The sequence below is a fragment of the Triturus cristatus genome, chromosome 12 (genome assembly GCF_964204655.1).
Source record: "Triturus cristatus chromosome 12, aTriCri1.1, whole genome shotgun sequence".
In the NCBI taxonomy this organism is placed as follows: Eukaryota; Metazoa; Chordata; class Amphibia; order Caudata; family Salamandridae; genus Triturus; species Triturus cristatus.
Window position 1 is genome coordinate 157,427,298 of NC_140595.1, and position 15,743 is coordinate 157,443,040.

The 15,743-nt window shown below is 48.0% G+C and overlaps 1 protein-coding gene across 4 annotated transcripts in view; it reads left to right on the plus strand.

Moving 5' to 3' along the window:
- The window catches only part of ITGA10 (integrin subunit alpha 10), a 307,154-nt gene that overhangs the window by 279,666 nt on the left and 11,745 nt on the right, over positions 1-15,743 (plus strand). For all 4 annotated transcript variants that reach the window (XM_085637685.1, XM_085637688.1, XM_085637687.1 and 1 more), the window contains 2 exons: positions 2,320-2,433; positions 11,428-11,526. In XM_085637685.1, the coding sequence (XP_085493811.1) occupies positions 2,320-2,433; positions 11,428-11,526 (213 nt within the window). The remainder of the gene's footprint in view (positions 1-2,319; positions 2,434-11,427; positions 11,527-15,743) is intronic.

The window sequence follows — 15,743 nt, forward strand, 5'->3', positions numbered from 1 at the left end:
TAACAATAATACTTTGGAAATACTAAATGACATAATAATTCTGTAGAGCTATTTCCAATGTAGCCCCTCAATCTCATTCTCTTTCCAAGTATTTTCTCTTAGGATTGTTTTCTAACAGGTTCAAGTTCCTGGAATAACGAGTTTTCATGCTTTAGTAAACCATGCGCCAATTTAAATCTTGCAGACCCACTCTTCCACAGACACTCTCAGCTCACCCAGCCTGATGTATTCTCAGCATTACATCTTAAAATTCCAATTTATTCCTTAAGGCTCAAAGCTAAATTTAGGAATAAGCAAGTGTTAGACCTGTCAGCTATAGGGTGGTCTTTCACAAAATTCTTTGTCTTCCTCCTCCATTATTGCGGATATTGTTTTTGCTGGCCCTAGGACTCTGCACACTTTAACACTCCTTAAAACATGTTAACACTGGCTTATCCCCAATTAGCATATTTAATTTACTTACAAGTCCCTAGTAAAGTGGTACTACATGTACACCGGGCTGTAAATGAAATGCTACAAGTGCTAAATGCTATGCCACACATTTACATAGCCATTTAAACATGTCTCCGGCCTACCATTGAAGCCTCTGTGTGAAGTATTTAACTGGCATTTGTATCTGCCAACATACGCCTTCTGCCAGGCTGAACCCCAACTTTTTAATACATCAAAGTCACCCCTATGGTAGGCCAAGGACAGCACAAAGGGCTGGGTGCAGTGTATTTAAAAGGTTGGACATATATTTTCAAGCTTTACATGTCCTGGAACTGAAAAATTCTTAACTTTATTTTTCAAGGCCTACCTCTTCCATAGGATAATATTGGAGTTACCTTATTACATTTAATAAGCTGTAACTTCCAAATGGAACATATAACCAGTTTATGTTTGGTGTCTTTGGAATTGTGCAAATCATCTCTTTTGGTAAAATCAGATTTTAAATTACAATTTTGGAAATGCCACGGGAAAGTGCTTTTTTCCTTCTTTAACCATTCAGTGTCTGTAGCCTGTCCCAGGGTCGCATGACTGGATGTAGAGCTTAGGTGTGTCTGAATGAGCCATCATTGGTAGGATGGAGGGCGGAGCTGGGCCCAACCGTACTTACACTTGAGTAGGCTGTGTCCTGCCTGCACACAAATGGCTGCATACCCCCTGTAGTTAGCCTGGAGCCACAGAAGGGAAGGCAGGATGCCTGGGGACTTCAAAGGGAAATCTCAAGAAGCTTCTCCCACTTCAAAGGCAGAATTGGGTATAAATAATAGACCAAATATACCAACTCTTCAATACACTCTGGACCTGTGGATTCTCTGCCAGGAAGGAGGACTGTTGTGCTGCTGAATGGACTGCCACTCTGCTGGACCTCTGCCCTGTTGAACTGCTGCCTTGCTAGACTGCTGCCTCACTGTGCTGACCGCCTGCCCTCTTCCATGGGTGTGCATGGGTAAGAAGGAGTGAACCCGCATCTTTTGAACCCAGGACCCCAGAATGACTCCAAGTACTAGTCGGCTGGCCTCCTGAACAGGGACACAAGGCTCCAACAACCTTCAACCTAGCACCTGGACTCTGCCATCTGTGAGTCCTAGCCTGCCAAGTGGTGCCACCCAAGTCCTGAATCCTTAGATGTGGACCTAAAGGTGCTCTGCCAGCCTATCAGTGGACCCAGCAGAACTGACGCATATCCCATTTTAAGTTCTGTAAACTTTGCTGAAATCCTGATGCAGTGTGGTAAGCTTCACAAGAAAGCTTGTGAATCTATTAACAGATCCAAATACCAAATAGTAACTTACCTGTAACAGCGTTCTTTCAACATTAGTATCTTTGAGATTTGCATGGACCCTCACTTTTCACCTGTGAAACTGGTGCCTACAAATATGCACTCCAATTCCAAACTATACAATTCTAAGATGGCTATTGTGGCAGCACAAGATGTTTCCAACCATTCATTGACTTTCAAAAAGCCAAATCACTGGCTGAATAATAAAGTGAAATAACGATTTTAAAGTTATTTCAGATTTTCAACCTAGTAGCACTAAATATTTGATGAAGTTTTTGAATCTAGAAGATCCACCAATTCTAAAGTAGTACTGTTATAGGTAAGTAATGTTTTTCTTTTGGGGGGGGGGGGGGAATAGGCTGTAAATAGGCACAGTGTCAATATTTGTGTAAGATCGTCAATGACACTTTAATTAAGAAGATTGTCCTTTTTGGGATAAGGCAAAACATAATAAATAAACAACATTTGCATTACTAGAAACAATAGTAGTTGTATCTGAATGTTTAATTATAGTAAGTGTTCAAATATTTTGTTTCCTTTTCCATGGACAGATTCAATACATTGGATGCTATTCCATCAGCAACTTGTCAGTGAACATCTATTTCCCTGCAATGGCCTACGGGAGCAAATATTTCTTATCAGTTACTAGGATAGTAGCAAATAATGTAAGTGTCTGTTGGCCGTGGAATTACAATTGGACCATAACATTATTGAAATCCTCAAAGTGCCATTCATAAGACTCCACGTAACTCTGTTTTTATTATTTACTGCAAAATCTAAGGTATAAGGTAATTAAGGATTGGATGAGGGGAATGTCTGGATGGCATAAATGCAGCGGCATGACACCTACAACCAAAAATCTAAAAAGACTTCACTAGTTAAGGCTCTGGCACAACCTTAACTCCAAGCCCCACTATTTATGGGTAAGAGAGTAACTTTGTGGTTAAGTAGCTGTGTCTTAATTGAGAGATTAAGTTCAGTGAGTCAAGCATTCAGTCGGTTTATATGAGTGTTGGTTTAACTAGTGTTAAAATGAACACATGAGTATGTTACCTGTTGAATCCAGGTCATTCAATGGTAACTAAGTATTATCCTTCATAAGGTTATTGCACAACACAGTATGATTATAGGTTTTGTAATGTAGGGTATTGTTCCACTTGTTTTCCCTCTGAAAATGTGGTTCCATCCCATGTAACTGGGATGGAATCACATCTGGGTATTCGAATATTGCAAACATGTCATATACTTTGAAAGTTTTGTGAAAATAAGTGTTATCAAAGATATTGTAGCTGATGTCCATTTATCAATGTTGTTTGTGCAGAGGTTGAATTTAGGTTGCATCAGCACCTTTATTGGATAATGTCCAATATTTTTAGAATCTGTGTTCTGGAAACTATATTATCATACATAAATCATACAAAATCTTTCACAGTCACCCTCAGCTAAAGTTTAGCTAAGTCTTTCTTCAAAGTAAAGTAACTTCAAACTTTAAATTTAAAGTTGTGTTTAAGGGTTGTGCTGATAATATGTTAATATGTTAAGCATTAGCAGAGTTAATATGCATCTCTTTAGTGCTTGTGATCATTTAAATGCGACAGTTGTGATTTTTGTCTCATAAATGTAGTAGGCCAATATTTAAAGATAGTGGCATTGCAGTGTTTATAGTCCTAATTTTTTGGCCATGTACAAGATCACTGTTGCTAATTCAAAATGGCAACAATAAAGTGATAGAATTGTTAGTGACTATCTCAATATCAAGTTATTTATATATTCCACAGGAGTGTACTAGAGCCGACAGCACAGATTGTTGTCCTGATTAGCCATTCACAAAGATTACATGCAGATGACTAGGATTCCAATCAAATACAAGAACTTACATAAAGACGACATTTAGAAAATGTTATCACTCCATCAAAGGAGGAATCCAAATTCTTTGCATCCCCCCTTCACAAACACAATAAAATATTATACAATGAGAAATTAGATTTTCGGTTTTCTAAAGATTATTATAATCAAACATTTATAGATATGTATATTAATTGATTATAGATAATCCTACCATTTTTATAGTATCTCCTGTAAGAGCTCAACAAAAGGGCACAGAATCAGTGGAAAGCACCAAATGGCACCAAGCAGTACATGCCTGCTAAATCTGGCACAAGTTTGTTTGTGCTATTTTTCAGTATTTTCACTGCGAAATTTCCCAATGGTGATTGCTATGCAAAACAGTACTTTAGACACCAGCACCCCAAAGAAAATGTTGCTTTATCCTCTTGGAGATCGTATATTAATTTTGGCTAATTGAGTGTGCATACTAGATTTTATTAGGTAAATTTGGTTCATTTTATTCAAGGCGGGCAAAAGTTGTCAGTGTTTATCCTATTAAGTGTTGTCATATATTCCTCTCCTCTCCTCTCCTTTCCTCTCCTCTCCTCTCCCTCTCTCATGTATTTGTTTAATGCCACTTTGTTAGAAGTAGGTTTGCTCAGTGTGTTAGCAAAGGATCTCTAAAGAACCTGTCAATAAGGCTGGGTTGATAAGATTTAGTCACAATAAAGTTTATTGTTATGATGACTCTGATTAGCTTAGCTCTTTCAGAAGACCCAAGTTATTTTTCTCTGGATTTTTAAGCTCCACTGTTCTCAGGGTGTAGTTGCTGTCTGGAAGGTGCCACACTTTACGGGACACAGACAAATGCTTCTCATGGACCATGAAATTAAGAAGCTACTATATTCAATATGTGACTCTCCCGTATGCTAGCTTTACCACACTGTGTATCATCTGCATGACTACAGAGTCTGCATGGATATATTCAATTCGTTTCTGCACTTGTTTATGTAAATCATTTTTATTGAGTTTCACAGCATCATTATCAGTGCACAGTTATAACCATACAAGAACTAGTAACTGCAGGGTGTCCCCGGCCCTAAGTGTCCATATGATGCTCCATAGGTGGTACAGATGCTCCATGTCCAGCCACTGGGAATCACCCCCCAACTCCTCCGAGATCCCACCCTACCCCCCAAGCCCCCAGCCACCCCTCCCACCCCCCGTGGCATCTGCAAAGCGTCCGAATAGGTAAATGCCAGCCTGGGGTAGCGCAGGACCCCCCCCCGAAACTCAATCATGTTCGCTGCGGGGCCCTACCCCTCCCCATGCCCGTCCCCTGTCAGGTCTGGAAGAGACGCAAAGCTCTCAAAGTGGGCGGATATACTGCCGCAGGTAGGCCCTTTGACAGGTAAGACAGCAGGGCACCCCAAGACTCTTCAAAGGCTGAGGGATCATCCCGGAAACACGAGGCCAGGCGCTCCAACGAAAGCAGGCGCCATAGGCGGGCGTGCCACAGCGATAAAGCCGGAGCGCCCTGTTTTTTCCACGCCGCCGCCACTGTAAGCTTGGCCGCCCCCACGCAAAGCCACCATATAGCCTTGTCATCTCTGGACACTCCGTCCCAATCCTCCCCCCGAAGTCCTAGTATCATGTGGTCGATCCCCCCGGGGGGTGTGATGCCTAAGATATCTTTAAGCTGCGCTAGGATTTCTTCCCAAAAAGGTCGTATGCTGGGGCAGTCCCACCATATATGTTTGAAATCTCCTAGAAGGCCGCATCCCCGCCAGCAGAGTGCAGAGGTCCCCGGGAAGATCCTGGCCAATTTCGTTGGGTATAAATACCAATCAAATATGGTTTTGTAATGTGCCTCCCTCAAGCCCACCGACAGGTTATATCTGGGTATGTTACGCCACAATCCCCTCCACTCTGCGTCTGCGATCTCTCTCCCCAGGAGGTGCTCCCAAAACCCCATATACCTGGCCCTGGGCGTATGTAACGTAGTCAACAGCATCCGGTAGAGAGTCGAAATTGCCCCCTTCATAGAACCCGCCTTAGTCAGCACCAGTTTCTCCATGACAGTGAGGTCCCGAGGTCCCGACATCCCGCCTCCCTAATCGGTGTCGGCGTGGCCCAGTGTTTTAGTTGTAAATAGTGGTAGTGCTCACTATCTGGAACCCCAAATTCTCCCTTACAATTCTGAAACGAGCGGAACGCCCCATTGGCAAACAGGTCCGCCAACTTTAGACAACCCCCTTCATGCCACTTGTCAAAAGGACCCTCGTCTCTGGCTGGCGGGAAGGCCGGATTAAAGTGTATCGGGGTGTATGGCGAAGGGAATGTCGTCCACCCCTCTCTCCGCGTGACCCTATCCCATACCTCCAAAGTAGTGCGTGTCGGTGTGCTAAGATAGGCATTTGGCGGTCTGTCTCTCCTTGGCTTCCACAGCAGATCCCAGATCGACCTGCCGGCGATCGCGCGATCCATATGAAGCCAATGCTTCTCCGATTCGCGTGCCGTCCATTCTAACGCGACCCGCAATTGGGCCGCTTGGTAGTAGAGCTCGAAGTCCGGCAGGCCCATTCCTCCTTCCGCCCTCTGTTTCCGAAGCACTGTAAAAGGGAGCCGTGCCCTCCCCCCCCTGCCACACAAACCTCGTAATCATTGACTTCAGCTGCGGAAGGAACGCTTTCTCCAGCGGGATCGATAAAGCCTGAAACAAATATAGGACCTGGGGCAGCACCATCATCTTTACCGCATTGATTCGCCCCATCCAGGATATATACAGAGGCTTCCACCGCCTCAGCTCCTGTCGCAAGTGCGGCAGGACCTTGGTGTAGTTGGCTCCATACAGCCCCGAAATCTTCGGCGTAAGCTGTACCCCTAGATATTGTAGAGAGTGCCTTGCCCACGAGAGCGACGTCTGGGCTTTCAGCGATGCCACTTCCGCACTTGAGAGTGTGAGATTCAATATGTATGACTTGGTCATGTTTACCTTAAAGCCCGCCACTTTCTCAAAGTCCTGCAGTTCCCCCCGCACTGCGGCGAGAGAGAGGCGAGGCTCCCCCAGGGTTAGCAGCACATCATCAGCGAAGAGGGAGAGTTTGTGATCTTCCCCGCTAAACCGTATCCCTTTAATGAGTGCATTCGCTCTCACACGAATGGCGAGGGGCTCTCTGCTTAGGGCAAAGAGCAGGGGGGACAGCGGACACCCCTGTCTAGTGCCCCGAGTCAGTCGGAAGGGCTCGGAAGCTATCCCGTTGACCACCACTTTCGCGGAAGGAAGGCAATAGTTAGCACGCACCATGTCTATGAAGGTGTCCCCGAAACCAAATTTCCGTAAGGTCAGGAATAGAAAGGGCCAATCTACGCGGTCAAACGCTTTTTCGGCGTCTAACCCGACCAGCACAGCTGGAATTTTGAATCTAGTAGTTTTTTCAATAATGTGGATCGTGCGCCGTATATTATCGTGTGTCTGGCGCCCTTTAATGAAGCCAGATTGGTCCGGGTGGATCAACCGGGGTAGCAGGTCGTCCAGGCAGCTAGCTAAGATCATGGAGTAGAGCTTGGCGTCCAGGTTCAGGAGGGCTATGGGGCGATAGGACGCACACGACTGCGGGTCTTTGCCTGGTTTAGGCAGAACCGTAATCACCGCCTCCGCCATAGAATTGGAAACTCGTGCTTCTTTCGCCACCGCCCGAAACAAGGCTGTCAGATGCGGGACCAGTTCGTCTGCGAAGTGCTTATAAAAATGTGCTGTATAGCCGTCCGGGCCAGGCGCCTTATGTAGTTTGAGACGCTTTATGGCAGTCCGCACTTCCTCCCCAGAGATGGGCTCTTCCAGTCTCTCCCTTTCCGGCGGCGAAAGTCGGGAGCACTCCACCCCATCTAAATACGCCGTTTGGAGGTCCCGCGCAAGCGTGTCCCCACTATATAGAGCGCCATAAAAATCCCGAAAGGCTCTGGTCTTGGCTACCTCCTCGTGCGTGACCTGGTCAGGTCCTATCCGAATGCCTCCCACATACGATTTCGCACGTTGGACTCTAAGCTTACGCGCCAGCTGCGACCCCACTTTGTCACCCTGTTCGTAACCCGCGCGTCTAAGCCTCAGCAGGGTATATTCCGCCCTGGCGTTGTAGATCGCCCGTAATTTACCCCTCACCGCCGTGAGTTGTCGCAGTAAATCGCGAGAGGGCACAGCTTTGTGTCTACCCTCTAACCCATTGAGCTCTTCCTCTAATGCTTCCCGTTCCAACGCCTGTTGTCTCCGCAGTGACGCCTGCAGTTGAATGCACTTGCCTCTCACTACCGCTTTGAACGCGTCCCACGTATTCTGATATGAGGTGTCCTCAGGGAGGTTGCCCTGAAAATATGCCTCTATGGCCTCTGTCAGCTCCGCCCTCCGCACCTGATCTTTCAAGATGGCCCCAGGGAAGTACCATCTGCCATGTCCGTGTCCCCTCCCTCCCCATTGCAGCTCCATAAGAACCATCCCATGGTCCGAGACCGATATGGGGAGAATCTGCGCTCCGGTCACCTTCCCCACTAACGCCTGACTTAGGAAAATATAGTCTATCCGAGTGTAAGTCCGGTGGACGTGGGAATAGAAAGTATAGTCCTTCGCCGTCCCGTGAAAGGCCCGCCACCCATCCCGAAGACCAAGGGAGTCGAAGCGCTCTTTGACTCGCGTAGGAAACACAGACGTCCTCACCCCCGCAGTGTGGGAGCCATCTAGGTGACCATCCCACAGGAAGTTAAAGTCCCCCATCAGGATGATGGGACCTTCCGCAAAACTGCCGAGGGAATCCAACATGCGCGATGTGAACGCCGCCTGTCCAGTGTTCGGGGCGTATACTACCGCAATTGTGCAAAGTTGTCCCTGCAGCCTCCCCTTGAGCATGAGCCACCTCCCGTCCTTATCCCTATTTGTGTCTGCTATTTGAAAGGGCGTGGAGTTGCGGAACAATACCGCCACCCCATTATGTTTTGTGTTGGCAGCGGAGTGAAAAATCTGGGGGTATGCCCTATGTTTGAGCCGCCCCGCGTCTTCCTTTTTAAGGTGCGTTTCCTGCAGGGCGACTACCTTAATCTCCCTATCTATAATATACTTTAATACCTTCTGTCGCTTCTGGGGTGCATTCAACCCTTTCACATTCCATGTAGCCCACGTCACCATCCTAAATGGTCCACCCCCTCCCCGCTCTGCTCAGGTAGAGTCGGAAACCTCCCCCTCGCCGTGTGTTGTGGGATCCATCCGTACCAGCCCGCGGCGCCTCTCTGCCTCTGCCTCAACCTGCCCCCCCGTGATGCCTCGTCGCCCCCCACTTGGCCCCTTCCGTGTCGTTGTTGCAGCCTGCCACCTTTGCCCCCCCCCAAACCCGCCCCCCCTACCTCCCCCCCTCCCCCCCCTACCAACCTCCCCAACCAAAGAAACCCGACCATGGAACACCTCAAACCTTGGGTAGTTCCAGGGAAGGTAACCAAGACCCAGCCCCAACGGACTCCAAGCCCAACCAACTTGCCCCGCAACCGGCGAGAACATCAGCAACAACATGCATGCTAGAGAGATGGCACCTGATAAAACAAAAACCTCAGTGTCCATGTGGAGACAGCCGCTCCTCTCGCTGGACCCGTCGCGGCCCCGCCGCCGTCCTCCTGGAACTGCCGCGAGGGGATCAGAGCCTCCCCGCCGGGAGACCCCCCGAGGGCGCGTCCATCCTTCAGCCTGGTGAATCCCGCGTCACATCATCTCGGCCCTTACTCACGGTTGGGCCCTCCTCGCTGGCGATGAGCCCGGTGCCACTGCTCCCCCTGTGGTCTGGCTGCCGCGGCGCCGGATGATTCCGGGACCCCAGCGTCGTCTGTTTCCGCGGGGAGGCCCAGGATGCGCAGCCCTTCCTTCAGCTCTGTTATATGATGTCTTTTATTGTGCCGTTCAAAGCTGAGCCCGAAGGGATAAGTCCATCTGTAGCGCACGTTTTCCTATCGAAGCTTGCCAGTCACCGGGCGGAGCTGCTGCCGTCGCACTAGAGTGGCTTGCGACAAGTCCTGATACAAAGAACAGCTGTGGCCCTGGAACGAGACCTCCTTCTTTTTCCTGTCTGCTTCCAAGATGGCCTCCTTGACCGGAAAGGCATGCAACTTCGCCAGGACGTCCCTAGGTCTCCTGCGCTCTCCGTTAACCGGTGGTCCGACCCTGTGCACCCGTTCCAGCTTTATTTTCAAGTCTGGCCGGTTCACCACCTCCCCAAAGAGGCCGATAATGAACGCCTCCAGGTCCGGGCCTTCCGCGCCTTCTTCCAGGTCTCTCATCCGTATATTCTCTCTCCGGGTACGGTTCTCCATATCTTCCAGCTTCAGGGCGGGCTGCGCCAGCTGTGTGCGAAGCTATGTACACTCCGCCCGGGAGGCTCTATCCAACGTTTGCACCTTCTCCTCCACCTCCAGGACCCGGGACCCCACTGCGTCAATATCACGGCGCAAATCGCCGAGCTTCTCCGTCAGGTCCCCACGCAGTTGGTCCAAGCTAGAGTGAAGGTCCCGTTTGAGCTCTCCGCAGAGATCTTTTTTAAAGTCCCGGAGCGTGGCCACCAGGTCGTCCTTCGTCAAGGCCATTCCGTCACCTCCGCTCGGTCCTCCCTCGTCGGTGGCGCTGGACAGTGTCTGGAAGTACTTCGCCACGCGATTTTCCTGTGGCTTTGGTGTCTTCTCAGTCGGGAGCGTGCGGGACGTCCTCCCCATCAGAGCGTCCACGTCGTGCCGCAGTAGTTCGCCCCCACCAGCCTTATGACCCCGCAGCGACAATCCTCCTCCGCTCGACCACCTGACCCATGGACTTGGAATCGGGAGCCTTCTTGCCTTTGCCGGTAGATCCTGCCAGTAGTCGCTCCGCTGTCCACACGGAGGCCGCTGGATATCGGTCCTCACCACTGCCAGCTGTCCCCTCCACCTCCACGTGCCCTCCAAACCAAGCGCGCTAGGGGGCCAGCGTTATGGAGACTCCCTCGGTGCCCAGAAACATCTCACTTGGCCGCCATCTTAAGGTCAGGCACCGCCCGGAGCAAGCTCGATCGGTGAGCGCCCTTCGGGTCGGCGTCCCCTCCAACCTGCAGGTGTTGTCGTCATGGAGATCAAATCACATCCCGGTGGCCAGCCTCCTCACCCCGCAGTCTCCGTAGTGGCGGCGGACGCGGCCGCTCCGTGAAGGTCCCACTGAGTTGTTGCTCGGCGCGCGATCCCCGTTCGCATCACCATCCATGCCCGAACCACTTCATTCTGCAGGGTCGCCACTGCCCGGTGCATCACTCGACCTGCCTCCGGTCACTCCCCCGAGCTCGTGTGGAGCCCCGCACGGCGATCAGCCGCGGCCCGAGGCCGCCATTTTGACCGCTCTCGGCTCCCGAGTCAGAGCTCGCAGTCCCACATTTCAGGGGTCGCCGCAGCCTCACCACCGCGACATCTGCCTCCACAAGCGTTCCGCGATTGCTTCGCCGGGTCTGCGCCGATCCAGAGCCCCCGCTTAGCCGCTTTTGGGAGTCCGTGGGGCCGGAGCGGACTCGGTACACTACCAGTCAGCCATCTTACTTGGCCACCAGTTTCTGCACTTTTGACTCTGTTTGAAACAAAGCAAATAGTGGTAGAGTCTGAACGTTGTGGATTATAATAATGTCAAGGTCCATGACATTATTATAAGGTCCATGTGGCCTTCTGTCCTCCTAGCATAAATAAACAGACTTAAGAATGTAGAGGAGGTAGTAACAATAATTGAACGTGTCATATATTTACTTGCATGGAAGTATGAGTACTCACATGGTTAACATTCTGTCTTCCAGGCCACCTGCGTCCTGTTAAACATGACCGAGGCAATGGCAAGGAACCAGTCTGGGGTGGTCCCCATTCATCCGGAGGATATGCTGCACACTGACAAGCTAGTAAGCATTTGATAGACATCAGAAGAATGGGTCAAGCAGGGGTGCAACATACCACAGCTCATATAGACATCTTGTTATGCATACCTTCCCACTCAATTATGGCACTTGCAGTATGTCATTGCCATCAAAGACGCATTATGCAAAATAAAATGTACAAATGAAGCATGAGTAAGCAAGATTTTTGAAGGGAGAAACAGTGGGCCGTCCGATTTCTTTTGAGGGCCTGGTCAGTATTCTTCTTAATTCTGCTGATATTCCGTAGCCTGATGCAATATAAGAAAATAACTTCCTCTCAAGTGTCAAGTAACGAGAATAATACTGATTTGCATATGGCTGGGTTTTAACTGGAATGGCATGGGGAGAAAAAAACTATGGATTTAGGCCCAGATCTCTCTACGGGGGTGAATGTATGACATTGTTCTGCATTCTGTCCATCAATTGTTCTTTTTGCATTTGTCACCCCGAGTGGGACGGGTATGACCAGACGTGGTTCCCATAATCTCCATGCCACTGGAATCAAGCTATGCTGGCTGAAGAGGGGTGAAACCCCAAAACCGGTCCTAGGATGCTTGTTTCCAGTCTAGGGAGGACCTGGCTTGGCAGTTAGTGCTGAACTGTTCCCATGAGGCACAGGGTCAAGACTGATTTGCATATGGCTGGGTTTAAACTGGAATGGCATGGGGAGCAAAAAAATTATGGATTTAGACCCAGATCACTGTACTGGGGTGAATGTTTGACATTGTTCAACATTCTGTCCATCACTTGTTCTTTTTCCACATTCTAAATACACCAGCATCACGGAGTCGAGGACTTAGAAGTCCAAAAGATGTGTAGAAGCTCCAGCCTACATTTACAAATAAATGAAGGTGAGTTGATAGCCAAAGAAAATCAGGCTGGCTGCAGTTTTCCTCCACAGAGATCAGTATGGGAAGGACTTCTGCCCAGAATGCAAGAATAGGCCTGTATCTTCATGCAGAGGCACAGGTAAATCTGTTAGGAGGCTAGGAGTTGGCAACAGAGTTGTCTTATGTGGATAGCATTCATTGTTTATCTCGGAAATGCCATTGTCACACAAACTTAAATGTTAATGATCAGCTGTAGGTAACCCTAACATGTGCACAGGCAGTGTTTGTAAAACATTTAACACATGCATGCATTCTAATGTTTGTGACAGTTACAGCAGTGCTGCTCCATGTAATGTTTGTAAACATTAGGTTCATTCAAAAATAAATGAACAGAAAAGGACAATCTAGTCTGCCCCCAAGCCTTTTGCTTATTTATATAGATGGTGGCCAGCAGGCAACTCCGCTTGGTGCCACCCCCTTGCCTTTAAAAGAGGGAGACAAATGGAGCTCTCACTCTTAGATTGTCTCTCTTTCTTTCACTGTGACAGTGTGAGAAAGAGAGAGGGAAAAAGCAAGAAAAAGAGAGAGCTAGCACATTTTAAACCAAGGCCAAATGGTCAATACTACTACTCTTATGAGGAAATGTAGTCCCCTATGCCCAGCGGTGGTACGGAACCTTTAGATGGTAGCTGTTTTAGGACCTCAAGAACTATGTGACAGCTAGGAGAGCACAACAACTTTAAGGTAGGTCCATAATTCAAAGGTAAGAAGGAAGAACAGACCTTCCCACCTAAGCCGATTGGCCTCCTAGCAAGAGTAGCAAACCCTGTCCATTCAAGGTGCAAACCAATCACGTGTTGTATTACCTCCTGGTCAGAAAGCAGTCCACATTGGCATCCCTGCAGTGGGGAAGGAGAAGGAAGACCACAAAATTGTTCAGTTTGCAAATGTGAGCAGCACAGGCCAACTTGCTCAAAGAATCTTCTTGTGGGTTGACACAAAGTAACTGCTGACAATCTGAGGCCCTAAGCAAAAGCCCAGACAAACAGATGAATGTGTAGATTCTGGTATCTCAGATGTTCTTTTAAAAAATGCCACAAACATAAAAGGTGGTAGCTCTACATTGCAGCAGCAGAACTACAGGTGATGCCAAATTTACCAGATACAAGGAGATGACTGTGAATGTCAAGGTGCAGTAAACCTCATAGTCTGTGTGTGCCATGGTGAGTGTCCATATTATGATTATACATATAGAGAAAAACTTGTATTTCAGAGAGTAGACCACTTTGTTTTTTCTTCTCATACTTCCTCCTTTTAAACAAACACTCACCCTGCTTGAATGCAGTGGTGTTTGGATAACTGATGCGGACAATATATGCTTCCATGGGATATGAAGAGATTGTTTTTTGGGTGATGAGACCCACTCAGGTATTTTGACCATTAGTCAGTTCACTCCACGTAAACACGGTAAGGTGAACCTTTGCTCCCATTGAAGGGAATTATCTCTTAATATGAAAAGCAAGTGGATCTGGATACCTGGTAAGGGTCTGTCATCTTCTTTGCTTGCAAGAACGACAAGGGATTTACCAACATGGGCAACTGATTTGCATTTTATCAACTGGTCATCAGTCAACTCTGTGAAAAAATCTTTCCCATTAAGTGGAAGCTCATGTGCCCACTCTCAGAACTTCTAGTAATGGGAGAAGGACGACTATATTTGGTGCCACCTGGGACCCGAGGACATGCCCGAGATGTGGGTCACTATTGGCAACTTTTTCACATAGTATGGGACTGCCCAGTAGCAATCACTTATTGGGAACAAATAGTTAGACACTTAACTGTCTAACCCTGAGAAGGCAGCTGGAAGTGACACAGGAGGTCTGCTTTTTGAGGGCTTTCTCCTGACCCGCACTCAAGAAGCCAAACAGATTGTTGGTCCTTGCCATAGCCTTGGCTAGGAAAGTGATAGCCAAGTCCTCGAAGGCGAAAGTTGACAATACATATGGCAGGTGGCTGGGGAACAGTGGGCGAGGGTGGAGGTAGAAGCACTGATGTGTGACGAGGCTTGCAGAATATGCAGATGCCCTCTATTGAAAAGTGTGAGGAAGTGACCCAGAGCTTTGCAGGGTACCTAGATCAATCTAGGATGTGGCTGAAGAGATGGATGAATGCCAAGAAGAGGGAAGGTTTCCAGAGCGTGTGATCCCCTGCTCTGGAGGTATGGATGAGATATAGGATGCACCCTGGAAAATCTAATAAATGAGATGACATTGATTGACCCCACAGAACGGTAACCCTGTTGAGGAGGCTTTTGCTGTTTGACTCTGTGCTTGTTTGATATGTTACACTGAATATTATTATACGAAGTACCTGGCTCATGTAATTACATGAACGTCCTGACTACATGTAGAACAAGGTGATATACTGTAAAGCTCCTGCGATCACGTACAATATATGATAAAACCAACAAAAAGCGATTTAAAAAATATAGTTAGTGCCGTACACCAACAGTTCATCTCTTGGGCAACATTCTTCAGAAAGCCCAGACCTAAATACAGCACTCCAATGGTGGTTTCTTTGACCTTGTTGGCACTGCCTTGAGATCCTCCTATGATCTTTTCAGAGGTCACAACCACATTCAGATAGAATCCACGCTTTTCATAGTTACACTATGGCAAAATTGCATCAGCATTCACGGGGAAAATTTTAATAGATCTTGTGAGTTGCAGTCACTTTAGGCCGGACATCATTTTGAAAGGGGTACCCTGATAAAATGTGATCGATCTGGAATGCTTTTATGAAGACCAATGCGTTTAGGGCCCAGGACACCAAAGAGCACATATTTAGATATTTAAAATTTGAACTTTTAGGGGCCTTCAGTGGAAAAGGAGGCAGTACATGGAGCCAGGTTTGAAATTCGCTGGCCCGGGCATTGCCAACACGGAGGGAGAGTCCGCTTCAGAGAACTAGCTTTAGGAACCAGCAGCATTTCATGCAACCAGGCTGCTTCGGCAGCAGAAGAGGTAGGAGAAAGGGAATCCTGGGTTGCTTTGCTGGCAAAGGATCTGGAGCTGCCTGCATTGATCCACATGCTTTAAATAAACACATTTCCATCAACAAAAAGACTGAGATTTAGGAGCCAGATTTTAAATGAGTGAAGAGGGTGTGCCAACCACAAAGTATGCACCCTTGCCCCCGTTGAAAAAAGTTAACTTCATGGAATGCACACGGCAGATGGATAATTTGAATAGAATCCCCAAAACTAACTAAGGCAGGCTGAACTGTTGTCTCCTAGCCATCATTCAGATGGAGCTACAGGGGTCATTCCTTTTGACACCTGGGTTAATCCTGCCTCTTACTCGAATTCGGAAT